The sequence below is a fragment of the Theropithecus gelada genome, chromosome 5, assembly GCF_003255815.1.
Source record: "Theropithecus gelada isolate Dixy chromosome 5, Tgel_1.0, whole genome shotgun sequence".
NCBI classification, from domain to species: Eukaryota; Metazoa; Chordata; class Mammalia; order Primates; family Cercopithecidae; genus Theropithecus; species Theropithecus gelada.
In genome coordinates this window covers 16,473,286-16,493,503 of record NC_037672.1, presented here as the reverse complement: position 1 = coordinate 16,493,503, position 20,218 = coordinate 16,473,286, and the positions used below count along the sequence as shown (strand labels likewise).

Below are 20,218 nucleotides of genomic sequence, written 5' to 3'. Positions count from 1 at the left end.
ATTTGAATACCTTACTACAGAAGATACACCAATGTCCAATAAGCACATTAAAAAATGTCCAGTTTTGGCTGGGTGTGGTGGCTCACGCCTGTATCCCAGCACTGTGGGAGGCTGGGGCCGGTGGATCACTTGAGGTCACGAGTTTGAGACCTGCCTGGCCAACATGGTGAAAACCCATCTCTACTAAACATACAAAAATTAGCCAGGCATGGTGGTGCATGCCTATAGTCCCGGCTACTCGGGAGGCTGAGGCAGGAGAATCGCTTGAACCCAGGAGGTGGAGGTGCACTCCAGCCTGGGTGACAGAGCGAGACTCCGTCTCAAAAAATAAAAATAAAAAACAAAAAAATAAAAAATGACCAACTTCATTAGTCACTAGAGAAATGCAAATTAAACCACAAAGAGAGATGACTGTATACTCACTGGTACAGCTAGAAATATAAAGACTGACAATATCAAATACTGAGGAAGGTGTAGAACAATTATAATCTTTGTACATTGACGGTAGAAGTGAAAATGTAAACACTTTGGAAAAGTCTGGTAGTTTCTTGAAAGTTAAACACGCAATTATACAACAGAGTGGCTGTTTTCCTAGGTATTTTACGCAAGAGTAAGGAAAACATGTCCACACAAAGGCTTACAGACGCTCTTAACTTTCTTCCTAATAGCCTAAAACTGGAAACAACACAAATTTCCACCAACAGATGAATGGGTAAACAACATTTAGCATTCCCATACAATGGAACACTACTCAGCAATATAAAAGGAAGAATGACTGACATGACCAACAACATAGATAAACCCCAGATACTATGCTGCAAGAAAGAAGCCAGACATGAAAGACTGCATTTATATGAATTTCCGGAATAGGCAAAACTAGTCTGCAGTAACAGAAAGATGATCGGCTGTCTGGAGCAGAGGCAGTGGGAGAATGACTACAAAAAGGCAGAAGGAAACTTCTGGGGGATGATAAAAATGTTGTATTTTCCTGACAATGGTGAATAGTGCAGAGGAGCATACATTTGTTTTTTGGTTTTCAAAATCAATCAATCTATTTATTTATTTAAAGATGGTGTTTTACTATGTTGCACAGGCTGCTCTTAAACTCCTGGGCTCATGTAATCCTCCTGCCTCAGCTTCCCAAGTAGCTGAGATCACAGGTGTACGCCACTGCACCCACTTGGGTGCACGCATTTGTTCAAACTCACTGAGCTGCTCACTTAGAGGGTGAATTTCACTGTATGTCTAAATCTCATGTCATTCCGTTTGCTGGAAACCCTTCAGTTACTTCGAACTGTTCTTAGAGCAGAGTCCAAAATCTAAACAGGCCTGCAGCGACCAAGCTTCTGTGTACCTCTCTGGCCATATCTTGCCCCTTCTGTCCATCATGCTCTTGTGTGCAGGCACACCGGTACTCTTGCCATACCAAGAATTTACCCTGCTCCTTCCCACCTTGCAGCCTTCACCATGTTTCCCTGTACTAGAATGCCTGTCCCTAGTCTCTGCTGGGCTAATTCCCCCTGATCCTTCCCATCTTCAACTAAAACTGACACTGCTGCAAGGAAGCCTTTTCTAAACCCAAAGGCGGCTTTGGGTTTAGGCCTTTGGGTTTAGACCTCTTTGTTTTTATTCTCAGCAAAAAATGCAAATGTGGATTTAAATTAACAATAAATTTCACCCTTAGCATAAAAATATTTGTGTCACAATTGGCAAAACATTTAAAAACAGTTTAGGGCCAGGCGTGGTGGCTCACACCTGTAATCCCAGCACTTTGGGAGGCCAAGGTGGGTGGGTGGATCACGAGGTCAGGAGTTTGAGACCAGCCTGGCCAATATAGTAAAACCCCGTCTCTACTAAAAATACAAAAAAATTAGCCAGGCGTGGTGGCAGACACCTGTAATCCCAGTTACTCAGGACTAAAAATACAAAAAAAATTAGCCGGGCATGGTAGCAGGCCCCTGTAATCCCAGCTACTCAGGTGGCTCAGGCAGGAGAATCGCTTGAACCAGGGAGGCAGAGGTTGCAGTGAGCTGAGACCATGCCAATGCACTCTAGCCTGGACAACAGAGCGAGATTCCGTCTCAAAAAAAAAAAAAAAAGTTTAGGCTGGGTGTGGTGGCTCACACCTGTAATCCCACCACTGTGGGAGGCCAAGGCAGGCAGATTGCTTGAGCTCAGAAGTTCAAAACCAGCCAGGGCAACATAGTGAGACCTCGTCTCTACTAAAAAAGAAAATTTAACTTTCTAAATTGTATTGGCTGTATTGTTTTTACAATGTACATTTTAGTACAATAGTATAATGCATGTAACTTATAAAAAAGCATGCATATTTTGAAAGGGACGTGCTCAAGATCTTTTACCAACGGGCTATACCAGGAAAACCATTTGGAGATCAATGCTTTAAAGAAGAAAATGTGAACTAGGGGGTGGGAGACACAAGAGGCACTTTGACCTGCTAACACAAGGAGACCACACTGGCAGCAAGCTATGCCAATGACAGGGGCTTCCTACATCTAGAAGAGTTCCAGAAAGGGCACAAAAATGTACGAGGGGACATCAACATCTTATGGTTCTCTGGTAAATTTTCCAAAGTAGTTTGCAGGTAATGTGATTCCCAGAAATCAGGGTTCCTTCAAAAGGAAATACAGAAAATGCTATATTCTCTACCCTGAGAAGTCCTGTAGTTAACCAAATAAAACGAAAATGAAACCCCTCATGTATTTCTCTAACCTAGATTTTTTGCTAAGTAGCCCTTTTCACACCTCATACTCGCTGGCATCCCTGAAACTTGTGTTTGGTGGCAAATGCTTCCCATGGGAAATACCAAACTCCACCGTCTTTCTCAGTTCAGTCTCTCCTTGGTTGACATAACCAGATATAGTTTCCAACTCTAAGAAATACTTATGGTTGAACCAGATTCATGGGAGCTAGACTGGTCAGCTAAAAGAAGTAATCATCTGAAGCAAGCAAAGGGAAGACAGCACAGTCCAAACAGGGGCATCACCACTAACCTCGTGGAGAATCTCTAACAGCCACAGAGGACAAGCAAAGTGCATGGCAGAAAAATCTGAAGACACTTTAGGCAGAGCACAGTGGCTCATACCTACAACCCCAGCACTCTGGGAGGCTGAGGTGGGAGGACTGCTTGAGACAGCGGTTTAAGACCAGTATGGGCAACATAGTAAGAACTCATCTCTATATTTTTTTTAAAAAAAGGAGTTTGACTTCTGACTCCACTTCTAGTTAAAGAACTTTGAACAAATTATTTAAACTCTGAGTCATAGTTTCTTTACCTGTAGAATGTCTACAATACCTAGCCCACAGGGGTATGGTTAGGGCTAACACATGCAAAATACCTCACAGTCTCTGACATATTCTAAGCATTTTAGAGGTGGTAGCATAATAAATTTAAAGTAATGTATACCTTCAGCCAAACACCATGCTTTTGAATCAAACTATAAACCGGCCAGGCGCAGTGGCTCACACCTGTAATCTCAGCATTTTGGGAGGCTGAGGCGCAAGGATTGCTTCAGCCTGGGAGGTGGAGGCTGCAGTGAGCCGAGATTGTGCCACTGCACTCTAGCCTGGGTGACAGAGTAAGACTATGCCTCAAAAAAAAAAACAAAACAACAACAACAAGAACAAAAATCAAACAAAAAAAACCCCCTATCACCAAGTAATTTAACTGCATACAAATAATTCACCAAAATACAAAACACAGACACCATAAAAAATACCTGTCAAAGGTAATTCCTTTCCCAACAAACACCAGGGGTGGTTCGTTTGCATTGGGGCTGCCTTTGTAGTGAATTTCCAAGAAGACTGGGGGCTCATCAGATCCTTTGGCCACACTGAGGAATGATCCCATTGCCTGTTCCTCAATCCAAGATTTGGGTCTATAGGGCCGAAAAAGGGAAAAAGTAAATATACTGTTAGGTTTATTTCAAAATAACAGAAAAAGCTCATCACAGTGTGTGGAAACGTATAATATACAAGCTCTTAAAGTATACACACATTAAGGTTTCAATTATCAGGTCCCATTATTTGCTTTCTGTATATTCTTGGGCAAGTCACTTGATTCTAAGCCTATCTCCTCATCTATAAAATGAGGTCTGTAACTCTTTTATCACAAGATGATCGAGTTACTAAGAGAAGTCATGTAAGGTACCTAATACAATGTCAACTAATAGTCTACAGTCTATATAATTAATTTCCTCCCTCCAATCTACTCAGATATTTCTACAATTTTAATTTAAAGATGAAGTTAGAAGGCCGGGTGCGGTGGCTCATGCCTATAATCCCAGCACTTTGGGAGGCTGAGGTGAGAGAACTGCTTCAGCTCAGGAGTTCGAAACCAGCCTGGGCAAAAAAGTGAAACTGTCTGTAAAACAAATAAGGTAAGATATAATAAAGATGAAATTAGAGGCCAATGCAGGAGGATTATTTAAGCATAGAAATTTGAGACCAGCCGAGGCAACAAGTTGAGACTCGGTCTCTACAGAAAAAGAAAAAAAGACAAAATTAGCCAGGCATGTTGGTGCTTGCCTGTTGTCCTAGCTATTGCGGAGGCTAAGACAAGAGGCTCGCTTGAGCCCTAGAGGTCAAGGCTGCAGTGAGCCACGATCTCGCCACAGCACTCAACCTGGGCAACATAGCAACACCCTGTCTCTTAAAAAAATAAAATTAGGAATAGGCTCTGAGACCACAAAGAGTGCTTAAAGATAGGTAAGGGATCCATTGCTTTATTTCTAAAAATGAAAAAAAAAAAAAATTCAACCAACAAACAGCAAACCAAAGCTATATTCCAATGACTGGAAAAAAATAGCCTATTTATTTGCTTTTTAAGAACTGCTGAGGCCGGGCACGGTGGCTCAAGCCTGTAATCCCAGCACTTTGGGAGACCGAGACAGGTGGATCACGAGGTCAGGAGATCGAGACCATCCTGGCTAACACGGTGAAACCCTGTCTCTACTAAAAAAATACAAAAAACTAGCCAGGCGAGGTGGCGGGCGCCTGTAGTCCCAGCTACTCGGGAGGCTGAGGCAGGAGAATGGCGTGAACCCGGGAGGCGGAGTTGCAGTGAGCTGAGATCCAGCCACTGCGCTCCAGCCTGGGCGACAGAGCCAGACTCTCTGTCTCAAAAAAAAAAAAAAAAAAAAAAAAGAACTGCTGAATTCTATCTCTTTAATGTTGTCACATACTGTTTCTCACAGTTTCAACTGTAGCTTGAGGCATCTTTGATTTAAGTGAGAAAACTAATTAGTTCTTACTCGATAAACACGGGATTAGGAGGGTAACAGAATGGAAACAGTCCTTAGTTCAAACTAGAAAACTGATGCCATATTGCTCTTCTTTCTAGGCTAGGAGCACAAAAGGGCTTTGTATTGATTTCTGGCCACAGTAACTAGGCCAAGAAAGAAATCCTATCCTCTCACAGACCAGTAACAACCACAGCCCAGGAATGCTCCTCCAGCACTTGCCAGCCACTTGTTAAAATGATTAAACTAGGACTGCATCATGGTGGGATGATCAGCACACTTCGAAGGGAAAAAAATTTTAAATTGGAAGATAAAACAGTTTTAAAAATCACTTCAAAAAACAAAAAACAAAAAACAAGGCTGGGCAATGTGGGCATTTTAAATCATTAACTCAGTGCTTGACGTCTGATTAAAGTCCTGCCCTTGTGGAAGAACTGCCTGTGTCTCTCTGATATACACCAACCTACTACGGAGAGGGCTTAGTGCAGCTATGTCTCAGTTTAACGAGTCATACTCCACCCATGCGTCCTGCCTGGTCTCTGCTGAACTCTTTTCTCTTTGCGTGGCTACAAGTCTTGCACCTTCTTCACCTGAACTGCCCTGCCCCACTCTCTTGTACTATTAACTTCTAAACAACCTACAGGACTCTGCGTAGGCTCCAGTCTTTTTTTTTTTTTTTTTTTTTTGAGACACAGTGTCACTCTGTCACTCAGGTTGGAGTGCAGTGGTGTGATCTCAGCTCACTGCAACCTCTGTCTCCCAGGTTCAAGCGATTCTTGTGCCTCAGCTTCTTGAGTAGCTGGGAACACAGGCACGCACCACCACTCCCAGCTAAGTTTTGTACTTCTGGTAGAGCTGGGTTTTCGCCATGTTGGCCAGGCTGGTCTCGAACTCCTGACCTTAAGTGATCCACCTGCCTCAGCCTCCCAAGTGCTGGGATTACAGGCATGAGCCACTACCCCTGGCCTAGACTCCATATTCTTTTTAAAATTTTTATTTTAGAGATGGGTCTTGCTATGTTCCCTAAGCTGGCCTTGAACTTCTGGACTTGATCTACCCTCCTGCCTGCCTCCTGAGTAGCTGCAAATAGAGGCGTGGACAATCGCACCAGCAGCTCCATATTCTTTGGCAGTCCCCCTCGTCCCTCTGCTCCTGCAGCACCCTCTGCAAACCCCATTTACCTGCCTATTCCTTCTTACAACATCCTCACTTTTTGCAAGGACAAGGACCACTGTCATGCATCTTTGTATGACAAATTCCAGGCACACCAGAGGAGCTGTCATCACCATTATTTGGTGACCAAAAGAACCTAAACACTGCTATAGATTAAACATATACTAACCATTCCAGAAATTTTATCAAGCTCTAAGTACTGTGCTTTCTAAAGACTATAAATTTTTCTTCACTGCCTAAACCATAGGTGCATTCCTGAAACAAAAGTGAACTCTAATCACAATTAAGTACTAAAGAATTCTTTAAAATGGAAGTACCCTTGGGAAACAGCTTTGACAATAAAGAATTCTTTAGGTCAAACAAATACCTGTTGATGTGTTTTAATCATAAATTCCCAAATGCTCAGAGTTGGTTTGCTTAAAGGGCTGGAGATCCCAAGAGAGCGACGGAACTGGACGAACAGCCTTTCAGCCCCAACAGCCTCCCACTGACACGGCACTCAGGGCTGCCTGGGAGCACTGATGCTGGAGTCTAGGCTAAGGGAATCTATGCGGCAGAAATTCCCATCCCATGTCTAGTGAGGCATGTTGTGTTCTTCATTTGTGTCCAAAAGTGAAGATACGAAGAATTCACCAAAATAAACCATGTTAAGTTCCTCAAAAAATTAAACAGAGCTACCATTTGATTCAGCAATTCAACTCCTATTCAACCAAAAAGAAAAAAAAGGTAAAAAACCGGTGTCCATCCCCTGATGGTTTTAGGGGATGGGAAACAGGGAGTAACTGCTAATGGGTACAGGGTTTCTTTTGGGGGTTATGAAAATGTTCTAAAATTGATTGTGGTCATAGTAGCACAACTCTGTGAATATTCTAAATATCAGGCCAGGCTGGGGGGCTCATGGCTGTAATTTCAGCACTTTAGGAGGAAAAGGTGAGATTGCTTCAGCCCAGGAGTTCAAGACCAGCGTGGGCAACATGGCGGGACCCATCTCTACAAAAAATTAAGAAATTAGTTGGGCATGGTGGCACACACCTGTAAACCCAGCTATTCAGGGGGCTAGGGTGGAAGGCCGGAGCCCAGGAGTTTGAGCCCATGTTCATGCCTCTGCCCTCCAGCCTGGGCAACAGAGCAAAACCTTGTCTCAAAAAAAAAAAAGAAAAAAAAAAAATCATTGAAATCATTGAATTGCACACTTCGCATTGGTGAACTGTATGGTACGTTAATTGTGTCTGAATAACACGGTTATGAAACATACACGTACATAGTGTATCATGGCACTCTCTCAAAGGCAAGGACAGATAGAAAGAACCTCAAACTCAGCTCTATTCCAGCTCCTGTGTGGCCCCCAGTGGGTCATCTCAAATCTCTGGTCTCAAGTTATTCCTCTAAAGAGTGAGAGAGCTGGATTTTAGGATCTCAAGGGCTCCTTCTGGCTGTAACATCCCAAGTCTGTGACACAATCCTGAATTACCTGATATGGACCTCGGTTTTACTACTAGCACTTTTGAGATTCTTCTCAATAATTTCGGCAAATCTGGTTGGCGTCATCTCATTGGCTGGCGTCTCCATCAACTGGCGTGCCAAGTTCTGCCCAGAAGCAAACAGGACTCCTTTCTGCCAGGCCTCCTGATCCCCACTGGCAGAAGAAAGATAAAGTGACTGTCAAATAACCTCTCAAGAATGCCGACTGCCTGCCAACTAGGAGACACTCTTACCCTACAGAAAACAAAAGAGGAAGACTACAAATCAAAAACGATTGGCACTCAGGACCTGGATTCATTTTTCGTGATCTGACCCAGGGCAGCAGATGGTATGGTGCAAAGAGCTAGAAAACATGGCCACGTGCAGCAGAACCAGAGGGTATCTGGTCAGGCACTTCCCTTCAGAATCCTCAGCTGCATAAAAAAGGGCCTGTGCTGTGGGGTCTTTGAAGCTCTAAATCTGCCACATAAGTGAAGAGAAGAGGCTTCCACAGAAAGGCGCGTTTTGTTCTCCTTCACTGTATCAGGAATGATGGAGCCCCAAGTGCTAACTGCAAAGCAAGCATACGGCAGTGGCTCTAATGTGGCACTGAAGGCCTTTTTGCCTTCTTTTACCTAAGTCGGGGCTCCAAATTCCAACCCTTCTGTAAGCAGGACCAGCTTTAGAAGAGAAAGGATACAGGCACGTGTTTCACAACCCTGGCTCTTCCTGTGGCAACACAGAGGTGGGTGAGTAACAGTAGATGGCCTACCACGTGCCCCCCACTTGATGTGCCCTTTTGGATGATGACACAAACCCCATGAAATCAGTGTTACGACTCTATTAACAAAAGTAGAAAATGAAGCACAGAGATTTCAGTCATGTAACCAGCAAGGTCCCCCAACGAGTAAGTGGTGGAGGCAGGACTTAAGCCCATGCTGACTGGCTGCAGAGCCCGCACTCTCCCCCACTCCCCACAGCTGCCAACCCTTGGGCAGTGCCAGGGCCCCCACTGTGCTTGGCACCATCTGCTGAAGGTCTCATCTTATTTATTCCTGATAGCAGGGACCCCACTAGCCCACAAGGGCAAGGACCAAGCATCCAGAGGATCTCTTCATCTGTGTGGTGCTTGCGTTTAGCACAAGGCCAGCAGGTGCCAGCCAAATGAACATCATCTGGGTTGAAACCTGTGGGATATGTCTGTCATGTCATTCCTCCCTCTCAGGTAAGAGCTACCTGTTTATGGCTTCCTTGTAATCAGAGCAGGGAGGGATCCGGGAGTCATGGGGGAAACAGACACAAGACGAGAGCCAGGAGCAGAGCTTGGGCTTAATTGTGACCACATTATTAAAACGGCTGAGGCAATGGGGAGGTCACAGCCAAGCCATGCAGCTGTGGGTGGCGCTGAAAAGCAGGCAGCTCATATCCCAAAAGCCAGGCTGTCAGAATGCCAGGGAGCACCACCCTCCTCCTAATTTGCTTCCATCACCTTCCATAGAGCTTCGCGGACACAGTCATCTTCTTTTTTTGCTTCAGGTCATCGTATTCATAGAGACCAAGCACCGCTCCCTCCGCAGCAGCCTGAGCGTCTCCACAGGGATCCACCTCCACAGAAGAGAGCTCCAGGTCTTGAACCTGCCTGCACCCCGCTTGAAAGGACAGAGGAATCAGAAAACTGGAGTCAGTCCAAGACAATTCAAATAGCACACAGCAGAGGCATGGTGTGGTGTGCTGAGAAAACAGCCCTGGGGTTCAAATCCCAGCCCTGATACCCAAATGTTCTGAGCCTCATTTCCTCTTCTGAAAAATGAAGATGTGAGTGCATTTCACAGAAAGTACCTCACTCCCAGGTGCTGGTGGTGAGGACAGGCTGATGGAAAGAATGAACAGCTCCCCCCGGAGAGCAATACAGGCTCTCAGGAAGTGGCAATTATTCCTAGGATTATTTCTGAAACACTATGATTTCCTGATGAAGCTTCCCAATTGCCAAGAACTTCTCTGATTAAAAATGGCAGGGAAATGATGATGCTGAAATTATATCCAAGGAACCGAGCAAAGTCCATTATTAACACAGGATTTTATTAAGATCTGGTCAGCAAAAACTCTCAAATAAAAGTTATTAAATAACCACTTCAGTGACATCTGAAGTTAATGAGCATTTACAATATACACAGGCCTAAAGAGTAATCAAGCCAATTATCACTGTTTCAGAAATGTTTTCTAAAGCATCTTTAATCATAGCTCTTGACGGTATTAGGCCCGTCCTGCTGCTTAACGCTAAGTGACTCAATGACCTCTGCTGGGACACGCTGGGACAGGCACACATCTTTGGCTAGTGATAAACACGCATGCCACACTTTGCTTCCTTACTCTCCTTCTTTGTAAAATCTGATGACTCTGTGTTATTTAAAAGTCAGGAAACATCAGGGTGGCATTACAAAAAATCTACGCACTACAGGTTTTGGTAAAATACAGCTCTAACATGACAAGAGTGAACAAATGGTAGTAAAAACACCCAAACAAGATATAGACACATTAAAAATAAAATTCCATTAGCTAACCTTCTGTATTTATCATAAAGCCAAGCATATTCAGCAAGAAGAACTGAATTTTTGTTAAGATGAATTATGTCTGTGTGAACGTGGGAAGGGGTAGCGATTGGTAAAAGGACAAAAAGGGGGAAAGAGAGGTCATCATAAAGAGTGGATCCTTAGGATTCTTTAAACTTAAAAAGTAAAATAACCTGCAACAGCAGCTCTGATGTTTTCTTTGCCTTCATGCCAGTTTTCCTGTTCGTCGATTCCAGCTGCCTTTTTGCCGAGGCCAACTAGCACCACGCTGGGGAAGTCCTGTCCCACAGATACACCAAATCAACCACTTTATTTCTTTCATGCGTTCATTTCCAGCAGGGAATTTTACACGTGGAAACTCACTGAGCTCCCACACAATTACTTTAACTGTAGCAACAGGGCTAAACTCATGGTGAAATTTGGTTGTGGTTTTTTTTTCTTTAAACCTGTGTGTCCTGGGAAAATTTTATAACTTCTATGTTTGAGAGGCAGAGTGAGTGAGGATACTTCTGCAAATAATTCTATGTAAGCCAGAGCCACAACCAGATAAAGAAAGCCTTCAGATTGAGGAATATAAGATAGGCAGTACTTTTTGACAGTAATTTGCCTCTTAATCTTAAATGTTTCTGCTTAATACCGGAATAAAATCATACAATCCAACACAAAATGTTTAGTATGACTAGACAGTCACAATACTTGGTATACATTAGGTGCTCATTGAGGGTTTACCAAATGATCATGTTCTTCTCATACCTGATGCAGACCATAAAAGGTTCGAGTCTTGCCTGCCTTCAGAGGTGGTCCAGATCTAAAACAAGAGGAAACAGTCGTTTTAAAACAGGTAGTTTGCTCTGCTCACTTGGGAAGGCACACTTACATACTCACCATTATCACACTATTCTGCTAACTGCTTCCATGGTCTTTTTCACCAATGTTTTTATCCAAATACAGAATGCTCTCAAGCCAGATTTCTTTCTTTCTTTCTTTTTTTTTTTTGATAGAGACAGGGTCTCATTATGTTGCCTAGGCTGGTCTCAAACTCCTGGGCTCAAGCAATCCTCCCACCTCAACCTCCCAAGGTGCTGGGATGACAGGTGTAATACAGATTACACTGCTGATCTACCGTGCCCAGCCCAGATTTCTTAGGTGTAGCCTTTTTAATTCTAGCTCAAAAACTATTTAACAAACTTTCAGATTAGATCTAACACAAACATATTTGAAAACAATGGAAAGCAATGCCACAGCTGCACAAGGCATCTGAGCACTGACTGATGCTGAACCCAATGAATCTCAAACTTTTTCAATAAAAGACACAAGACATCAAAAACACTGCAGTAATCTAAGTGGTGTTTGGCCTGGAGGTTGTATATCTATGTGGTTTCTTTACAGACCGGACACCCGAACCGGATACTGACTATCCTGGGCAATTTCCAAACAAAACAGATCCATGACTATAAAAGGGCCGTGGCACAGATGCTCTGGAATGCAGCTGACAGCCATCCATTAGGAACGCAGGGTGTTCCGTACTCACAGGTTAGCTTTCGGATTAGTGAATTAATCAGTGCACTTGAGAATGCTCTGTGTACTGCAAGAACTGATAAGAAATTGAGAAGAGATACAAATTCTCTTAACTGATGATTAGTTACCATAATTAGACTGCATCTATTAGATTCTAATTAATACCCTAGTTGCAGTGGTTTACGTGAATACTTCTATGTCTGCCAAATATAGCACGCAGTTACAATGTTTCCCTGCTGTCAGGATCTCCAGCCCCACGGAGACTTTTTGTATTTTAACTGTATCCCCAGGTGATTCACAGATATTTTAAATTTTGAGAAACCCTTGCAACTCCAGGCATGCAATAAAAGAGCAAAACCCTTAGGCTGCTATTAACTATCTTAGGGATCCTGCTGTCTCTCACAAGAAAAGGGGAGTTAAAAGAAGTAGAGAGGCTGGTGAGAAGGCAGCTGGGAGGAAGAGGGTGGGGAAAGTGAATTTGAGCTTGGAGGGTGGGCTGAGGAAATCTGGTACTTTCCAGATTATTCTGGATCCCTCCTTCCCAACAGATTTGTGATTGGGCTGGAAATGGCCTGACTTCCCAGAACTGCAGACCCATTCATACTGAAACAAAGTACCAAAGTGCACTCCAAAGACACAGGCTTTCACTTCTGCTTCTGGCCAGAGCACTTCCCAGAATTGTCTCTTCTGACAAAAAGGCACAGAAAAATATTCTTGGCCTGGCACAGTGGCTCACACCTGTAATCCCAGCACTTTGAGAGGCGGAGGCAGGCAGATCACTTGAGGCCAGGGGTTCAACACCAACCTGGCCAACGACAGTGAAACCCATCTCTACTAAAAAAAAAAAAAAAGAAAAAAAAAAAATATATATATATATATAAAAATTAGCCAGGAGTGGTGGGGCATGCCTGTGATCCCAGATACTTGGACGTCTGAGGCATGAGAACCACCTGAACGCAGGAGGCAGAGGTTGCAGTGAGTCGAGATCGTGCCACTGCACTCCAGCCTGGGCAACAGAGTAAGACTCTGTTTCAAAAAATAAAAGAAAAAATACCATTTTGATTTGGTGGCACTTTAAGAACTAGAGCCCACAAGCAACACTTACATGTTCAAAGTCTCTCTCAGCTTTCCAGCTATCAATTTATCAAAATTCTCTCCTGCACTTGTGAACTGCGGCACATCATCTTCTTTTTCTTTGGAATAGATTCCTAAAACAAGGCCCTGGGAATAGGCAAAAAACATAAATAACATAGAATTAGAGTAGATCCCTTAGAGGGGCTCAGGAGTCCCCAGATTCCAGAAGGAACAAATAATTCCACACAAACTTGTCCTCCTCAAGGACAGAAGAAAGCCAAAAAGGCAGCAGGAGCTGGGCTCAGCTACATGTGCACCTGCCCAAGTGTTTCAGATTCCTGCCAAAGCAAGACCCATCACTACCCGTCCTGGACATTGCCCTGGGTTTTTGTGCTCACTCGCGGGAGACAGCTTCACTTTCAAATAGAGCAGAAAGATGTTTTGTTTAAGAAAAATCCATTTAGAAAAATGGATTTGTTAAGAAAAATCCAAGTTAGACCCTGAAAGGAATCAGAACATGCCACTCCAAAATGTACTGCTTTGGCACACTGGTTATTTTGAGCTAAAGGCGCTTGAGAAACAGCAGGTGTAGAAGGGCTCTCTGACCTCCCTTTCTCCCTAAAAGCAGGTCATACAAATCCCCATGAGAAAGGTGATCTCCCTGTACCAGGAAAAGGAGAACATTCTTACCACCAGAAACGAAGTCAACACCAAAATGGACCTGCACAAATAAACCTACTGAACTTACCCTTATCTTCTATTAGTTCCCCCCCGTATGATTTCCTAGTGATTATTCCATAGTTTACTAATCCAAGCCCCTTTGTCTTGTCACATCCCCACAATGTATTGCCCTTTGTTTAGAAAGGTATACAAGCTTTTGGGCCCAACGCTTCTTCAGGTCTTCATTTTCCTCTTGCAGACTCCCGTGTACACGTAAAAATAGTAAATAAAATCTGTATTCTTTTCTCTTAATATCTTACGTCAGTTTTCTTAGGCCCAGCCACAGAACCTAGGAGGATAGAAGGAAGATTTTCCTCTCCTACAATACTAAAGTGCAAATCCCAGATATCCTAGGATGCCGTTCCAATCAAGGCAATGGCTGTGCCTCCCATCATAAGGACTGTTGCCACGTAAGGACTGCGGTCAACACAGAGGCTGTAAGAGAAGTACCACCTTCCTAGAGAGGGTAGAAGCATTCTGCTAAGCACTTAGCGGCTCACTCCCTTCTCCTTTGCAAGTCCCAGGTCTCAAATACCAGAAATGAGGAAGTAAACCTAGTAATACTTAGTATTTACTTTTGCACGGCAATTTATGACTTTAAAAATGTTTCGTCTGCCTGACGGCAATTCGGCGAGGTGGAAAGAACAAGTAGTCTCATTCCCTCTTGACCGATAAGGAAACTGAAACCTAATTTGACAAAGGAGCTCCTGTGTAGTAGGACTGAGTGAGAATCCAGATGTCTTCCCACCCATCAGTTGGTCTTTCCACAAAACCACACAGACACTCAGAATAGTGACCTCTCGGTCTTTTCCACCCAAGACAACAGCCTTCCTTGGCATTATTAACTCTGCCAGGTTCTAACTTTCCTAAGATTGTTCACTCCCCGGGAATCAAGCCAACTGGGCACCTGTTATCTGGGTAGGCTGTGGCACAGTACTGCAGACAGCACTGGTCAGGCGACTGGTCCCTCAGCCACTGAGATACCTGCAGGAGGCTGGAGCTCAAGCTCCACCTAGAACGTTCTTCTGCAGGGACAGTCATCTCTTTCTGGTGCTCAGGTGTGACTCCCAAGCTTGTGCTGGTTCCGAGAGTCATTCCCTTCCAGATCCTTCACATCTGACGAGCGACCTTCGTAATTTTTTGGAGTTCACTTTTCTTCTGGAAGGTGCTCTTAATTCTGGGAAATGTGGGTCTCTCTGCAAAGCCCTTTTCTCTAGAGAGACATGCATTTCCTCTAGAAACCCTTCCAAACCACTTAACTCCCTGACCTTTCACTTCCGCGGGGGAAAGAGCCCTGTGACCCTGGGACCTCAGAAACCCTTTCACCTTGGCAAACTCCCCCAAGCTCGGGTGGGGGCCCCACCGCTGCGTCCTTCCCCGGGTTACTGCGAGGACCGCGGGTGACAACCGGAGCAAGCGCGCGGCCGAGCGGAGCCAGGTAAAGGGCGGCTACAGCCATCACCCCCTCGCCCCAAACGGGAAGCGCGCCCTCAATACGATCGCTGGGGTCCTCAGCGGCCTAGGCCGATCCCCGCAAGGAGAGAATTTTTCTTTTAAACTGATTTTTGCAACTTGGCGTGGACGCCCCGCACACCGCAGCTTCGACCCGCCCAGCAGCCCAGTCGCCCACGGGCATGGCCCCAGCATCGCACCGAGAGCGAGCCGCCGCCTCTCACCTTCGTCATGTCTGCGGCGGAGAGATCCCGGCTCCCGAAACGTCTCACCGCCAGGCGTCGGACGACAACTCGCCCCGCAGCCGGAAGAGGCAGCAAGAACATCTTGTCGGCTCAGCCCCTCGCGCCGCCCTCCAGCGAGCACGTGGAGAGCGGTGGGCGGGCGCGCGCCTGGGGGCGTGGCTTTCGGGGTGCAGACGGCGCGCGCGCGCGAACGGGCTCGGGCGCCGGGCGAGCGGACTTGCGTCTGGGGGGTGGGGCGGATGGGCAGCACCGGCCGACTGGACTGTTGGGACCAACCCGCGGCTGTTGAGGGGACTCAAGGGTGCTCCCGCAGTCGTGTGCGCGTGCGCATGCGGGCGGGGGCGAAAAGGCGGGGCTTCCGGACGCGGTTTACAGTCCCGGACGAACGCGAAGTAGAGGGGCGGGACCGAGAGGGTGACGTCACACGATGGGTGGGACGGAGGCGAGGCAAGCTCTGAGAGCGGGCGTGGGCGGAGCGCTGGGCAACTCCCGGGAAATAGGAACTGAGTGCCAGAGCTTGTTCTCAAAGTTGCTGAATAGTAAGACACTCCTACTGAGTTTTCGTTTTTTTTGTTTGTTTTGTTTTTTTGAGTCGGAGTCTCACTCTGTCGCCCAGGTTGGAGTGCAATGGAGTTATCTCGGCTCACTGCAGCCTCCGCCTCCCTAGTTCAAACGATTCTCCTGCCTCATCCTCCGGAGTAGCTGGGATTACCGGCGCCTGCCACCACGCCCAGCTAATCTTTTTTTTTTTTTTTTGAGGCGGAGTCTCCCTCCTGTATCCCTGGCTGGAGTGCAATGGCGCGATCTTGACTCACTGCAACCCCCGCCTCCCGGGTTCAAGAGATTCTCCTGCCTCAGCCTCTCGAGTAGCTGGGACTACAGGCGCCCAACACCACGCCCGGCTAGTTTCTGTATTTTTAGTAGAGACAGTGTTTGGCCATCTTGGCCAGGCTGCTCTTGAACTCTTGACCTCCGGTGATCCATCCGCCTCAGCCTCCCAAAGTGCTGGGATTACAGACGTGAGCCACTGTGCCCGGCAAATTTTTGGGTTTTTAGTAGAGGCGAGGTTTCACCATGTTGGCCAGGCTGGTCTCGAAATCCTGACCTCGTGATCCGCCTGCCTTGGCCTCACAAAGTGCTGGGATTATAGGCGTGAGCCACCGCTCCCGGCCTGCTGTCATAATATTCTTAGTTATAATATTTGCAAAGGTGGTTTCATTCTTATTGTCTGTTTCCCCCCAGTCGTCTAGGGAGCCATGCCTTTTTCATCTCTGCATAGCGAGTACCTAGATCTAGCATTTAGACTGTCCCTGGAACCAATACAGGGTGCTTATAATATGTTTGAATGAATTCATGATCAAGGTCTAGTGCAGGTAGCATCTATAATTAAAGAACAGGATGGGTGCTATGTGTGGCTTTCAGATAATAGAAGCAAAAACAAAGAGAAAGCTTGAAAGGAGCCAGCAGAATGAGAATGCTATAGATGATTGAGGTGGAGATCTGAGTCAGGAGAATGTGTGGGAGGGTGCTGGCTTGGCTTGGGGGTGGAGAGATCAGGCCTGCCTGGAATAAGAGGTAGTTATACAAAGAGAGTGATGCTGGATTAAAGGGAATCTTGAAAGGCAGGAAGAGACGTTTAGTTTGGATGTTGGAGTCAATAGACAGTCTTTGTAGAAGCTGGTGGGGTGGGGTGGTGAAAGCTATTTATGGTTGATAGACACTGGAGTCAAGGGTGGAGAAAGACTGAGCAGTGCTGGGAAGAGTGGTGCCTTAGTGAAAACCAATGCATCATCCAGAGAAACCCTTTTCTTAGAGACAGGGTCTGGCTCTATCGCCCAGGCTGGAGTGCAGTGGCACGATTGTAGCTCACTGTAAACTTGAAGTCTTGGGCTCAAGTGATCCTCCCACCTGAGCCTCCCGCGTAGGTGAGACTACAGGCTTGTGCCACTAGGCCTGGCTTTTGTTTGTTTGTTTGTTTGCTTTTAGTAGAGATGGGGGTCTCTCTCTCTTGCTCAGGCTGGTCTCGAACTCCTGGGCTGAAGTGATCCTCCCACAACAGCCTTCCAAAGCACTGGGATTACAAGTGCATGCCACCTTGCCCAGCCCAGAGAAACTGTTGAGGAAATTCCTTTGGGTTATCTTACTCAGATTCTATGGAAGCTTTTTCACAACTCTGTAAATTGCAGACAGTTATGAGATGCAGTCAACTCTTGTCTATAGATATGTAAGTGCTATCCTGTCCAGTTGATATGCATTCAGTTTCTGAATCTCATTATTTACGGTTGACACCTATTATCAGGAGCAGAAGTCCAAGTGCAGTCAAGAATGGGACAGAACAATGATTTACTCACACAGAGAAGAGACAGAGCAGAAGCAGCTTCAATAGTGGGTGTTGGTCCCCCATGGCCAATGGGTCCCCCTGCAGCAGACACAGGGCAATTGGCCTCCATGTACCTCTCTTGTGCTACAGCAGCATGACCCTTTGACACCCCCGCCCCTGCCCTGACTACCTACACTCACCCCACCAGCAGAGTGTGAAACACTGAGAGCTGGAGAGTGTGTCTGAAGGTCGTTGATGCACACACTGCACACACTGAACACCTTGAGCCATGTTTCTGTTGTGCTAAAATGGAGTGTTCACTGTCTACATTGCCCTGGTGAGACAGGGGTGCCACACCATTCGCAGGCCACGTGTCCTTTCATCAGTGACTGTGTGAGTGGGATGTTCCATTGTTCAATGGCTCCATGTCCCTGTGGATGACAGGGTGCGTGGAAAGTCCATCATATTCCATGGAAGTCAGTGGTGCACGCCTGTAATCCCAGCTACTTGGAAGGCTGAGACAGGAGAATTGCTTTAACCCGGGAGGTGGAGGTTGTAGTGAGCCAAGATCATGCCATTGCACTCCAGCCTGGGCAACAAGAGCGAAACTCTGTTTCAAAAAAAAAAAACAAAGATCCACCCATTGTTGTATTGCTTGGACAATGAAAGAGGTTCCTTGGTCAGAGTGAAGTCTCTTGGGGTATCCAAAAACATAAGTTCTTTTCAAGGGCCCCTATGGTAGCTATAGCATCCATAGGACAGACTGGAATGGCAACACCATAGCCTGAGTAGATGTCAGTGGCAGTGAGGCACCAATGGGGCCCATGGCTAGGGGTCAAGGGTCCAATGAGGTCAACCTACCAGACTTAGGTGTGTCCTAGTCCTCAGTTTATGTGCCTTAATTTTCCTCTCGAAACAATTTAGGCCCATTGGCAAGAATCACAAGATTGTACTGCATCCTTAGTCTCATCTTTCAGGATCATCCCTCAGGCCTTGGCGCCTTCTTGTGTCTGTGGCGGACTTCCATGTCTAGTGGGTTGATGTATCAAGCAGGCGGTTGTCACTCATAGGGCATAAGCTTGATCGGCGAGAGTTTCATTCATGATCCATCTCAAAAGGCCGTTTTCTATGAGCATCCACGTGAGTGACATATATTCATCCTTCCCAGTCAGCAAGCTGCTTCCATAGTTCTTGTCCCCACGTGGGGGATCTCTCAGTAGTCCAGTCATTCAGCTGCCATTCCCCAATCACATGTTAGACTCTTGGCAACATCCCATGAGTCAGTGAAAAGTAGCAAGGTATAGTGGTAGGTGTGGCCTGCGTGGTCATCACCACTGCACACAGTTTGGCCCATTGGGGAGAACATTCATATCCAGTCAAGTCAAAAGATGACCATCTGGTGGCCAGATGGTAGCAGTCACAAGCCAGGGCACCCCATTTGCTTTGTTTTGAAGACTCATCAGTAAACCATGTCATACCATTGGCAGGTACATCTTTGAATCTTGGACCCCAGGTCACCACTGGAGGGGCAAAGCGTTAACAGTGGGTCTCTTTTGCTAACTGGCTATTTGTTCATGGAGGATTTTAGTTCCTGTGGTCCTGGCTGGGCCTGATCTTGGATGTTCCGTTTCCATTTGCTGATTAAGCTGTATTGAGCCTATCCAATTATATTGATAGGATTCATAAACACGAAAGTGAGAATGGGCAGTTTAGGTCATAGCATCATACACAGCGCTCTGGCTATAGGATGCTCAGCCTCCACCAGTGCCCAATAGCAAGCAAGGAGCTGCTGTTTGAAAGGGGTGTATCTGGTGGCTGCCTCAGGCAATTATATGTCAAAGATTGGAGAGGCTGGTGTCCTCTAGTGGCAGTTTCCTGCTGCCACAGACTCCACTTGGCATGTGTGGATTTTGGGGTCACCAGCAGTTCTGTGGGGCCAGCAGGCTCCAAAGGCTGCAAAGGCAGTGTCTGGTCCATGGTTTATTAAACAACTTCCAAGGCTACTGCTGCAAAGGACCCTGTTTCAACTGGCCTCATCCTTAACTGTGCCATTTGGCCTGAGACATTTGCGTCTATATTGTCCCTTTATCGAACAGATGTGCCAGCCAGGCTGCGTGAGACTTCCCTGGCATTCGTCCATATTTGTCCTTCCATTTTTGTGTTTCATTCTCAGAGAAGGACCTCATTTCCACAGTTCTGTTTTCAGCAGTGCCATTGGTGGTTCTGTGTTGAGTGCAAACAGATCTTATTTGAGGCCAGCAAGTGACTGGGATAGGTGAAACTCTCTGTACTAGGGGCTCCTCCCACTTCCCTCTGACATTGTCTGTGGCCCCTGGGACACCATGGGAATATCACCCTGTGATCAGAGGGAGGCCAGCCTCCCCTGCCCCTCTACACCCCAGAGAGTCTGCAACACCATGGGGCAAT

General features: G+C 46.1%; 1 protein-coding gene across 1 annotated transcript in view; it reads right to left on the bottom strand.

Annotated features, from left to right (window-relative positions):
* LAP3 (leucine aminopeptidase 3) overlaps positions 1 to 15,805 on the bottom strand; it is a 30,958-nt gene extending 15,153 nt beyond the window's left edge. Inside the window, exons 1-7 of the mRNA XM_025384780.1 lie at positions 15,451 to 15,805; positions 13,086 to 13,201; positions 11,216 to 11,270; positions 10,636 to 10,741; positions 9,382 to 9,541; positions 7,903 to 8,067; positions 3,738 to 3,896 (exon numbers count right to left, since the gene is read on the bottom strand). Of these exons, the coding sequence (XP_025240565.1) occupies positions 3,738 to 3,896; positions 7,903 to 8,067; positions 9,382 to 9,541; positions 10,636 to 10,741; positions 11,216 to 11,270; positions 13,086 to 13,201; positions 15,451 to 15,552 (863 nt within the window). The 5' untranslated portion in view covers positions 15,553 to 15,805. The remainder of the gene's footprint in view (positions 1 to 3,737; positions 3,897 to 7,902; positions 8,068 to 9,381; positions 9,542 to 10,635; positions 10,742 to 11,215; positions 11,271 to 13,085; positions 13,202 to 15,450) is intronic.
* Between the last annotated feature and the right edge of the window lie 4,413 nt (positions 15,806 to 20,218).